This window comes from Ranitomeya variabilis, chromosome 2 (assembly GCF_051348905.1).
Source record: "Ranitomeya variabilis isolate aRanVar5 chromosome 2, aRanVar5.hap1, whole genome shotgun sequence".
Lineage (NCBI taxonomy): Eukaryota > Metazoa > Chordata > Amphibia > Anura > Dendrobatidae > Ranitomeya > Ranitomeya variabilis.
Genome location: NC_135233.1, coordinates 782697680 through 782710564, shown reverse-complemented (window position 1 = coordinate 782710564; position 12885 = coordinate 782697680). Strand labels below are relative to the sequence as shown.

The 12885-nt window shown below is 42.6% G+C and overlaps 1 protein-coding gene across 1 annotated transcript; it reads left to right on the top strand.

Moving 5' to 3' along the window:
* Positions 1–529: 529 nt before the first annotated feature.
* On the top strand, positions 530–5860 carry PRSS35 (serine protease 35). The gene is made up of 2 exons (XM_077289801.1): positions 530–801; positions 3999–5860. The coding sequence occupies exons 1-2, from the start codon at positions 773–775 to the stop codon at positions 5290–5292; spliced, it is 1323 nt and encodes a 440-aa protein (XP_077145916.1). The 5' UTR covers positions 530–772; the 3' UTR covers positions 5293–5860.
* Positions 5861–12885: the final 7025 nt, after the last annotated feature.

The window sequence follows — 12885 nt, the reverse complement described above, 5'->3', positions numbered from 1 at the left end:
TTACTCAGTAGCATAAATGAGTCCCGAACAACCCAAACTAATAATAGGTGCAGTACAATTATTACCTAATGGGATATGCAAGTATTTTCTAAAGCTGAAATATCAAGGTAGATGACAGCCCCTACGCTCCTACTTAAGAAAGCAAACTACACAATGCCAGGTACTATAGATGGAAGATTGTGACATTATTTGCACCTGTTTATTACAGTAATCTGGGACTGCCAAAGTGAAGGCTATCATTTCTGTAATCCTGGATAACCCCTTTATGTTAAAAAGAAGCAACAATTATGATTATATGTGTGTTGCTAAAGCAATCATTGCTGTTCACCAGTGAGAAAGTGATCATGGCTTTCAACATTAATAATATACATATCAATGACACATCAGCTGGAAATAAAAGACATCTCTGGACAGACAGCAATCTAGCAGTGTGCAGGACTCCTCAGGTACCAGCCAGGCTAAGGAGGCAGACTGCATTCAGCCATGCACAGATGAGTGCTGCTGCGCCCCCTGCCGGTGGGAAGAACCTGTGCACCATACAGCTATAAAGAGGGCTGTGCACTTCTCTGGTACCTTCATTTCACCTCCCAGAACTGCTGTATCCTCAAATGTCTCCTGGTATCACAAGTAAGGCAAGTCAGCACTACCCTGCCCCTCCCAAAAGCCCACTTTCTGCTCCCCCTCCCCTCTGCTGTATGGGCTGGAGGTGCTGCTACCTCCAGGATTGGACCTCAGAGCCAGCACAGAGTGGGGTTGAGGAGCTGTGTGCCTGATGACTGGTGTTCACCTCTTCTTCACTAGGTAAGTCAAAACCATGTCCATTTGCAAGTACCTGGGCTAACTTCTCTGTATGACAGAAAGCCATCTGAATGCACATTCCAACTTTAGGGTAATGGTGATCTCCTGAGCACCTTACTAAGGAGGATACCTGGAGGACACTACTAGGGCAGATGGCAGCTTCTCCTACAGAAGCCTCTGTGATGTGTATAGACAGGCATTGGTACCTGCAGGGATGGACATGGGTGTTTTCTAGAGTTGCAGCACTTCTTTTTTATTGCAATTAATAATGGATTATGATGACCGCTTGTCTGTGGATGTCTCAGGTATGGTGCGTGCAGAACCACCAGCATTGATCTTCACTGGACCCCTGCAAATGTTACTGTATGATTGCACTCATGTATTCTGTAATCAATGAGCTGGAGACAAATCAGTGTTGTAGTTTTAGGATGAGACCCAAAAATGTGTTTCCCATATTAACTTCTCTTTTTCTTATCCTCTCCCTACTAATTGCTGGAATTAAATCAGAAATCCTCCCTGGAAAAGGTTCTGCAACATATTAAATCAGGGTTTTACACTGGGGACTTAAGGCAGACTAGGAAGGTCAAGTAAAGTTTTCCTTTAGGACTCTGGAAAAATAAAAATGTGACTTGCAGTAATAGGAGATGTATCCATAAAGCACTCAGGTACCAGGACTGATGGGTGCTGTGGGAATGGAGCACATCCAACACTTACTGGATCTGATGGTGGCACAGAAGACATCAGTACTAGCAGTAGGAGTACCAGGAATACCTCCCAGCGCCCCCTTTTCATAGGCACAGTCTCTACTGTGACCCAAAAGCTCACAGTTAGGAAATCTTCTAACATTCTCTGTCTGCTCTGATGATTTATTTGCATATAATAACTTTACAGAATTTTGACACAGTGAGTAAACGATAGACATAGCAGAGCAGACGTAGTGGATCTTCTAAGGTCTCTTCCACCCATAATGCAGTAAAGATGACAATAATAATATTTTACTCATTTTGTATAGAGATGAGAAGGTTTTCTTTCTTTTTAAACACAAAACGATGATGCAAGTTAATGGCACTGTTCTAAGAAAGTAGCTATAGACTGAGTACATGGCCAGTGTCTTATGCTCTCCTGCCACCTACTGGACCTAGTGAGCATTACATGCAGAGAACCAGGATCCAGTAATTTACATACGTTCTACCTATCATTAGATAGCATTCACCAGGGGCAGACACAGACAGAAGAGGGTCCCACACATGGGCTCTTTGTGGTCCAATAGTTTATAGTAATACCATTCTTTATGTATGTGAGAGAAGCTGCTTTGCAGGTGCACGTGAGCCCACTTTCCTCTTGGGCCGTCATGCACTTGCACAAGTTGTATGGAATTCCCACCACTGGTGCTAACATACTCTGCAGCAGTGGACAATGATTTCATTTACGTATTAGCATGCCAATGATTCAATTATTGGTGTGCAGGTTTAGTGAATCCTGCACTGAGCAGGGGGTTGGACACCATGACCCTGGAGGTCCCTTCCAACGCGAACCTTCTATACTCAACCCAAAAAATTCCATGAGATTCATATTGAATGTATGGATAGTGGATGACGGGACATAGAAGTCTGCAGAGAAACACTTGCGTTTGGGATTATTCCTAATCATCCTGAGGCCTCACTCACACGTCAGTATTTGGTCAGCATTTCCCATCAGTGTTTGTACGCTAAAACCAGGAGTGGAGCAATCAGACAAAAGCTAGAATCGAAAGATTCACCCGTTCTGTGTTTTGGAGACCCTCCTGGTTTTGGCATACAAACGCTGATGTGTGAATAAAGCCTTAGATATAGTTTACAGTTTTAGTTACAAATCATAAACTATGGCCAACAATATCCAGCAGAATGCATGTGGGTAAGCAATATCCTACCGCTTGTGCACATCCCTTCCTAAAAGCCTGTTCCTTATGACATGGCCCAGTGTTTTCCTGGCTACAGTTGTTTTCCATTTTCGTTACAATAATGGAGAAAGTCAATGACGGATGAGATGTCTGACATCCTAAGAGCAAAATAGTTGGGATTTGCATGGAAGTGAGACAAGTCTGGAATATTTCAGCAAGTCAGATAACATTACTTAGATTCCATCAAGCACTTAGGTCGCGAGTAAGATCTGCAGAAGACAAACGCTGCATTATATCTCCATGTGGACCAGAGTGCTGGTGATAACTAGGGATGGAGTATTAGTACGCAGGAAAGCCTTCCTTCCCATGTCAGTGCCATCTGTCCGCCATTATACCTGCATTATACCAATGACCTGAAATTACTTACACAACAAGAGAAATCAGATATAATGTTCCCCATTTCATTTTTGAGATGTTTGAGGTTCAACACAACTCTTTTGGCTTCTGTATGAGTGAGAGTATAGTATATTGCAGCGCTAGTTACTTACACTGTGTACTAGAAAAAAAAACCTGAACTAAAGGAGTCTGCCTTTCTAAAAATTGGGTACATGTCCAACCATGTGTAGTTTGTATATAGAGATCTTCTTTGGTTTAACCCTTGCCGGCATATGTGACCTTTAGGCCGGCTGCAGACAAGTGTAGGAAAAATCTTCTGAGTTTCATCCAGAATACTCAGACGATTTTTCATACAACCACACAAAAAATGTACAGACCAAATAGTTACGGTTTAGAATAGAAATGTATCCGTAAAAATCAGATGACGCACGAATGTTCTGTATGGGATCCGATTTTTCTTACGCACCCATAGACTTTGAATGGGTGAGTCGCATCCGATATGCACATGAAAGTAGTGGATGCTGCGATTTTGTTCTCACTGACAATCAGACCAAGAGAAAAATCATTCCTCTGAGCAGCCATATTGAGTAAGGTCAGTGTGTGGTCCGATCAAAATTCAGACAGGACATGTTCATTTCATATGCATGAGCCCTTACGCTGATTTATAGAGTGTGACTTACTATGGTACTCATCGGTGGACTATGCATTTGATATGACCAGTTGTATAATTGATTCATTGGTATGCTAATTAACAGACAAAATATGGACTACAAATTAGAACCTTGCAGAAAGCAATTTCATAAGAGCATGTTGGTTGAATAGCATCATATCTCTGCACCTGATATAAAACATAAGGCATGTAAACATTATATCAGTTGGCGTCTTGTGGAAAGTATACATTTTAATGCATTATTTCTTTTTCTAGGTCAGGACCATTGGGCAGAATGTATCACTTACATCTTATACTCCTACTACTCTCTACTGTAATGCCAAGTACCAGCAAGACAGATGATGAAGATGAGGAAGGTTACAATTGGCACATCCAGGAAATACCTCACATTGTCAAGTCAGATGTTGTCCATCTCAACCGTCCAATGTTCCAAGCAGAACCAATACAGGAACTCCATGGAACCTGTGGGATCGAATGTCAGAAGAACTTACCACCACCAACTCAAGATGACCTTGAAAACTACCTTTCCTACGAGACAATGTTTGACAATGGGACGCGAATCATGACAAAAGTAAAGGTTCGTCTGCCAGTCAGGTTGGATCAGACCAGTCCCTCAGTAAAACATACCCTGCGAAGGAAGAGGCAGATTTATGGTACTGACAGTAGGTTCAGTATATCTGACAAGCACTTCATGACCAATTATCCATTTAGTACTGCAGTTAAGCTTTCTTCTGGCTGCAGTGGCATTCTCATTTCACCTAAACACGTGCTAACGGCAGCCCACTGTGTACATGACGGCACAGATTATATCAAGAATACCAAAAAGTTACGAGTTGGAATACTCAAAATCAGATCAAAGAGGGGAGGAAGAAGACGGAAGGGTTCGAAGAGAAACAGAGAAATCCCACCTGCTGAAGAAGATGCACCAAAGAGGGGCAAAAGAAAACAGAAGAAATCAGTACAAAAAAGGTCAGTGGCAGAAGAGACAGACACTGAGGAGACGCATCAGAGATCTGCCAGTGAAAAGGGCTCCCAAGCTGGAAAGCCATCCTTCCAGTGGACACGAGTCAAAGCAATCCAGATTCCTAAAGGCTGGTTTAAGGCAGTATCTGAAAACATGACCTTGGACTATGATTATTCAGTTTTGGAATTAAAGCGCCCACAGAAAATGAACTTCATGGACCTTGGAATAAGCCCTGAGGTGCATAAAATGCAGGGCAGTAGAGTGCACTTCTCGGGATTTGATGATGACCGACCAGGACAGTTAGTCTACCGTTTTTGTAGCGTGTCAGTGGAATCTAATGAATTGTTTTATCAGTATTGTGATGCAGAACCGGGTTCTAGTGGTTCTGGCATTTACATCCGTCTCAAAGAACCCAACAAGAAAAAGTGGAAGCGGAAAATCATTGCAATTTATTCAGGCCACCAGTGGGTGGATGTTGGTGCTGAGCAGCAGGATTACAATGTAGCCGTCAGAATTACTCCACTCAAATACGCCCAGATATGTCTCTGGATACATGGCAGTAATGCCGATTGTTCTCAAGGCTGAACCTTTATTAAAACAATCACTTGGAACTTATGGAAGGAAAGTTTTAGAGAAAGTTATTTAAAACTATGACAAAGGGACAATACAGGTTTTTTTTTATTTAGAAAATGCAATTCCAAAGGCAAATTCTAGCGCATGTCCTATCAAAGCACCTGTGAAGGGAATACCGAAAGCTGGAGAATAACAGTGGCTAACTATATGGGAATAAAGGAATTATGTCATGTAAATATTTATTAGAAGACAGCAGCAGATCTGCTGTCGCTATAGAGAACTCAAGACTGCCCCAAAACAAGATTGTTTTACAAGATTTACACCATTACAGAAATGGAACCTTCACAATCACGTCGCATTGTTATTCTGTGCTTCATCATGGTGGCAATCATTCAGAGGAACACACATTGGTGTTTCCAGCACATGAAAAATACCCAGTTTGTTACATTGCAAAATAAAGAATGCAAATGATCCTGTGCTCATGCTTTCCCAGAAATCATCTGCCCAGGGTGAATATGATTGGGTTAGCGTTTTAAGAGTTATTGTCATCTTAAATAAATAATATGTGTATCTCATGTCTACACGCGCTGGTGTATGTGCAGTAATGTATTTAAATGTAGTCCCTGCCATGTGCGTTTTGAAGCCATCTATGGCCTTTGCGTTTATCACTACTAGACCTCAGTGGGTAAAATTGCCTATTTTGAACAGCCATTTTGTGCTTTACAGATTCTCTTCAAACGTTGGTAATTGAAGACAAAACAGTCATAACATATACATTATGGACATATTGCCCAGTGCCAAGAAGTAATGGTGACCTTTTAGAAGATCCACATATATTTTACTCTTAATTACAGGGCAAAAAGTGGGTTAGTTCAGAACATTGCTCTCCTGGGAGATAGCAATATGTCTTCTATTTTCTTTTACTGACACAGAGCCACTTTCCTTGTAGGGCAGAGGTGTCAAACTGCATTCCTCGAGGGCCTCCAACAGGTCATATTTTCAGGATTTCCTTAGCATTCCACAAGGTGCTGGAATCATTCTGTGCAGGTGATTAAATTATCACCTGTGGAATACAAGGAAATCCTGAAAACATGACCTGTTGGCGGCCCTCGAGGAATGCAGTTTGACACCAATGTTGTAGAGGAATGAAGCAAAGTGGCTGTCCAAGACTGAGCAAATGTAGTAGGTAATGGACCGTAAACTGGATAGGACTCTGATGGTCATACAGCCGCTTCCTTGTTCCCCTACATGGGAAGTGACTGTCTACCTAGGAAAGATTATGCTCAATATGCGGTATATGCAGGCAGAATACACTGTGCAACAAGTAAAATGGTGCATGGAGCAGAACAGTTAATTTCAGCTTTAATTCTGTATACAGGATACTGTTTTCCCCTGTGTTGAGGCTGTATAAAGTAGATAACTTCTGGTCCTCTGCTAAAAGGCCAACAACTGCTAAAACGCTTTCAAATAAAAAGAGATTACAAGGATTACTATCAATAATCGCTGTTAGTTTATAAATAATTGGAACACCCCTTAACCATATTTCTATGTTGAGATATAGCCATTAGAAGCTACAGGCCTAGACGCGCTTGTGAAAGTCTTCCAGGCCTGAAGTTCTTGTGTGCATTGAATTTATCACATTTCCCAACATCCCCCATATAAACACAGAATTGTTCCTCCTCAGCCAGGTAGGATGTTGGTTGTCTCATGGTAACACTGCAGTTAGAAAATATCAAGAGGAGACATGTTTCCACCAGACTAGTGCTTCTGCCCCAACCTTATACTTACCAGCCACAGTATCCATCTTGTATTAGAGCCACTCTAGCCACTCTAGAGCCACAGTACGAGGTTCTCATACACTTGCATTGAGAACGTGTTACCATAATTGCGTCTGTCAGAAATTGCGGTCACAAGATGGCGACACGCGACTGAATCGGTGCCAGGAAGGGCTGAAGATGGCGGCTGCTAAGTATAAGACTTAGGGCTCATTTCCACATGCGAGGCACACGTCCGTATCTCGCATGTGGAAACCAAGTTCTGGCGCCGGCACTTTGGAGCGGAGCTGTGCAGCTCCATGTGTTCCTATGCGGCTCCACAGCTTGGTTTCCACATGCGAGATACGGACGTGTGCCTCGCATGTGGAAATGAGCCCTTAGGGCAGGAAACTTAGATTAGTAGCACCACTCCAGAGCTGAAATGTAAAATACCTTTGGAGTGGTGCTTTAACGTTTAATGAGCACATTTTCAGGTAGGTTCCACCTGAAAAAGATGTGTGCACATACACTTATATTATTCACCTGCTTTCCAGTAAATTTTATGGTGGAATGGAGCCTGATAGCTGCAATCATGCATGTTCTGAAAGTCTAGCAGTTGTAGGTTTGCAACAGCAGGAAAATCAAAGTAGCAGCCCAAGGGACCCCTGTGCAACTTTAGAGATTTTATGAAATACAGGGAGGAATTCATCAGTTTGGACCACTTTTCTGGCCTAAATAACATCAGAGTTTTGGGAACATTCTTTCTCCAGTTTTTCAGCAGCTGTGTCACTCTTCTAAAGGTAAGTGGGGCTGATGGCGATGCTTATCACAGCCTAAAGGCACTCTGTTGTTGTACTCTTAAAGGCACTCTGTTCTTGGTTTGAACAGTCATTCTGTGGTGACAGACGCTTGATGCTTCACGGCAGGACCAATAATTTATATACACCTTCCCACCTGCTTGTTTCTCTTCGATCTCCACCTTTCTCTGGCTCTCTGAAGAGGGAGATACAGGGACAACAAGCAGATGGGTAGGTGTGTGTAAATGATTGGTTCCGCCATGGAGCCCTGAACGGCGGGAATTAGTTTGAACAGTCATTCTGTGCTGACTTGAGTCCCTTTAACTGAAGAAAAACAGTGGTTTCCAGCATTATGATTTCCAGACGGATGATGCCATGCCTGGCACTTTTACCATACAGGAATTGACTGTTTCCACTGATAATTTGCTTAGGCATTTAATGTATACTGTAAGGAATGGCAATGGTGCTAATTATGTTCTGCCATTCATTAAAGGTATTTTCAATATGTGGGACTCATTTGCTTTTGCAAACACAACGTTTGCCAGTTACTGATCATACATGGCATCCTGCCATCCAGGGAAAGAATTGAACTGCATGATACAATTAAAATGTTACTCATTTTCTAGGTTGCTCTGGTTCTTCTCTATGTACAGCTAGAAATTGTTGCTGTAGTGTTACATTTCATCAAATAAATGTTATTCTTTATCTACTTTCCATTATCATTTCTGTATCAATCCCTCGTACAATTAAAGATTTCTGCTTGCAATCATCCAATATTTATTTAGCACTTGATCAGGATAGGTTTTCATCCAGTGGAAGGCTGGAATTAAGGTTCTTACTGATTGACAGCAAGGAAAGGAAGTACAACTCATCCAAATTGTAGGTGGAGGGGAAAGAGTAGAAACGAGCTGCCAATAGATCACAGCGCCTAGTGCGGTTTGTGATTGCCTAACATATCCCATGCATGGTGAGAAAGCAGTGAAGTGGCGACATGCTCTACCAGTTTTCTCTCTGGTTCTAAGGGCACATGCATATTTTTATGAGATCGAATACAGCTCTTTTAATGGATCCACATTTTGGTTAAACTCTGGGCATGTCCTATCATGAATGATCTCTTTTTATGGATCAGCCTCAACTCTGCAATATATGAGGCTTAATTAGAAACACGGGCACGAAAGTGGACTAGGGAGTGGGATTGCTCTGATGCTGAATTAACACATCACACAGATGAAACACAAATGGCATTCGTGTATTGTCTGTGCACATCATGGACGCAGTATTGACATCTGAATTTGGTCCATCAATCAGACCAGACATGGACATGTCTCCGTTTCTCTTTAGGACCACTAGGTACATCTGAATGTAAGTGATATTTACAAAATATTCCACAACCTCATAAGCATTCATGTGTAATCAACATGTAACCATAAGTAAATGGGCATTCTTGGCTTATAAAGTAATGTCATATTACCAGGATCTGCAATTGCTTTATAGATGGAAACCCTCCATTAATACTGAACAATAATCATCAAGGTCACCGAGGCCTTTACGATTTTCTCTTTTGTACATGTTGTGCTACATCTTGCAAAGAAATAATCCACAATTTGTTGCATTGGTTTATGGAGCCAATGAATTGTGAACAAAACCATAAGGCCACATTCACACGTCCGGTATTTGGTCAGTTTTTTGCATCAGTATTTGCAAGTCAAAACCAGGAGTGGGTGATAAATACAGAAGAGTGTTTCTATTATACTTTTCCTCTGATTGTCTCACTCTTAATTTTGTCTTACAAATACTGATATAAAATACTGACATGTGAACGTGGCCTTAGCCGGCACACAAAACAATGGGCTCTAATAATAATTTGCATTTTTTAATGTCACTTTTCTTTTGTTCTCTTGGTTGTGGCACTACGGTGATTGGTTGGCTGTCTGACATCATCAGGGATTATAAAAGGACAGGGGCCGCACACATGCCATTGCACAGCTCTCTGACACTTCATATTGGAGAAAGAGTGTGCTTGTCTAGGTCTGTTTGTGCACAGTATAATGAATCAGAGGCCTGTAGTCTTGATACTGGTGCCAAAGCTCAGCCATCATACTAACAGCCCTTCTAAGGACTAATCATTTGCATTTAGGAGGGAGAGTCACAGGAGCAGGGAGAGTGACAGAATCCAGTCTGTAGCTAGGGATTAGGCCTGTGAGGTCCATTGGCAAATAAATAGCAGCATTTTTTTGTGTGGGCTAAAGAAAATGAATATATTTCGATCCATGAAGTATTACCTGCTTTGAGGTCCTTTTTTGTGTTATATAACATACACAAAAATTGTTGAAACACTTTTCTGGGCTACATTTATCAGCCATACACTTCCGTAGTGTGGAGTACATTTCTGTGATCGCTAAAACTGAGAAAAAGCTTTTAAAAATGTTGTAGGCTTCCATTTACCAGCAAAACAGTTATACATGGTTTGTGAACATTTCTGTGATCTCTAAAACTGAAAAAAAAAAACATTGATACATTTTTCTGGAATGAATTTGATTGTCTGCCACACACTTTTGCATTCTTTCTTTTACACTACGGTGGCGTATACTCTCAAAATTTGATTTCTGCAAGTGACCAATTTTTTTTCTTTTAACAAACTTGGTTTTAAAGGGACCTAGGAATTACAAAATGCGTAAGGCATGAATTAAGGGATGGGGAAGTAGAAGTGCTGATGATGCTGCACGCAGATGCCGAGGAAGTGGGGCATGTGCGACTACGTTGGTTACTAGAGCAGAAGAATCTGCAACACATAGGTTCCTGTTCCACTTTGCAGGGAGGCACGGTACACCACTTCTGAAGCCAGAGCAGTCTGAACAGGTGGTTGGTTTGATAGCAGAAAATGCTTTCAGCAGGCTTGGCAACACCACCATGTTTTCCACACGGTCCAATCCAAAAATAGGCTCTGCTGAAGCCAGCTTGTCTAGGAGACAAACCGAACATTGCGGCAGAGATACTTAAAAGAATAACAGACAAGATAGATCTGTGGTTTTTGCTGCTGAACTTCCAACCAGGAATGGTCATGTGTGATAATGGGCATAACCTGGTGGCAGCAGTGAAGCTTGGCAAGCTCACACACGTACCATGCTTGGCATATGTACTCCACTTGGATTTGCCAGAGCTTCTGGTCAAGGTAATCTGTGTCAGCGGCCATTTCCGCTAGTCGGCTACAGCTGCCGCCGCATTGGTAGTGCGGTGGCAGCCCATGCAAGAGCCAGTGCACTGACTGGTGTGCGACATCACAACATGTTGAAACTCCATTCTACACACACTGGTCAGACTTCGTGAGCAGAAGAGGCAAATGATTGAGTATTAGCTCCAACATGCCTCTTGGCATTCTGGTCAGCCTCCGCACATAACTGAAGAGTGGGCATGGATGTCTGACATTTGTGTGGTTCTCCAAGACTTTGAGGACTCCACAAGGATGGTGAGTGGCAATGATACCATAGTCAGCGCAACTATCCTGCTTCTGTGCCTACTTAGGGTACTTTCACATTTGCGTTTCCCTGATCTGCGGACGGCTGCGGACTTCCTCCGTGAAGCCCCGCCCTCCGCCGCACCTCCGCCGCTAGCTCCGCCTACTTCTGCATGCCGCCCGCATGCGGCCTGCGTACCCATCTTTAACATTAGGTACACAGGTCGTGCGGCAGTATGCGGAGGCTGCCGCATGCGTCGTTTTGACGCTGCGGCGACCAGTGTAGGACGCAGCCTGTAGCATTTTTTTTTTCGTGGTTAAATATATTTTTATTAAAGAGAAGAGAATTTTACAAGAAAAACAGTAGTTGAAAACTACGTCAATGATCAAAGTACTTTTTCTTATAATATACAATTCGAGAAGAGTAACACAAAAAAACACTCATTCACAAACCTTGCATAAATCTTACAAAAAAGAGAGAAAAAAAAAAAAAATTAGAGGGAGTAAACCCTCAAGAATAACTACGGTATCTTTAACATATAAGCAATGACTCCTTGCCCCCGCAACAGGCGAGGACTTTCATTACCGTAAATAAAGTAAAGCATACCTAAAATCAGTTCGCCCATGTCCCCTAAAGCGAGACATGCACGCAGATAGTATCATTATAAAAGTAACTGCAAATCATGGTACAGACCTATCACACCGAGCTGGTGGAAGGTGAACAGCTCACCCAGGGGGGAGATAGAAAGAAGAAAAAATAGAGGGGGGAGCCCAATTAGGTGGGGCTCAAGAAAGGATATATAAAATGAGAACACGAAAAGAAAGGAAGAGTAGCTTAGTAATCGACTGTAGAATAGACAGGTGTATTCAGGTACACAGGTCAGGGAAACGAGCAGAATCTTTAAATAGAATCCATTCAGTCCAGGTACCTAAGAAGGAGACCCTTGTCTGTGAAAGGTCTGCTTCAATTTCCTCCATCCTAAAGATGGTTTCAAATTCTGAAAACCACTCCACAACATCGGGGGGAACCGGGTCTCGCCATCGGCGGGGGATGACCGTTCTAGCAGCTGCTAGGCAAAATTTAAGGATGTCCTTTTTTTGGGATCTCACCGAACCGGGAATCATGGAGAGCAATGCTATCTCCGGAGTACCGGTGATGTGCTTGCCTGTGATCAAACCATAATTTCGGAACACTTGGTCCCAGAATGTTCTAATCAAGGGGCAGTCCCACCAGATATGCAAAAGGGAGCCAATGCCATTTCCACACCTCCAGCAGCAGTTTGAAATTGAGGGAGAAAATTTGTGTAACCTGTCAGGTGTGAGGTACCACCTATATTGCAGTTTATACCCCTTCTCCGAGGCCTCACTGGAACTCGGGAGTTTATGGTTCATCAGGAAGCAACGCTCCCAATCCTCATCCGACAGAGTCCGCCCTAAATCCTTCTCCCAAGCAGACTGGAAATAGAGCCTTGCGTCAGAATCAGGTGTTGAAAAAATTGAGTAGAGGGAAGAGATTCCCCTGCTCGGGGCATCACCACCGGCAAACAACAGTTCCAAGGGAGAGTCTACAGTTCGAACCCCTAGGCAAATTCAAAGAGGC

Excerpts from the sequence above, each read along its gene's own strand:
- PRSS35 (XM_077289801.1), top strand. The coding sequence starts at position 773 with ATGACTGGTGTTCACCTCTTCTTCACTAG. Across the intron at positions 802-3,998 it reads GTTCACCTCTTCTTCACTAG|GTCAGGACCATTGGGCAGAA; the intron begins GTAAGTCAAAAC and ends TTCTTTTTCTAG.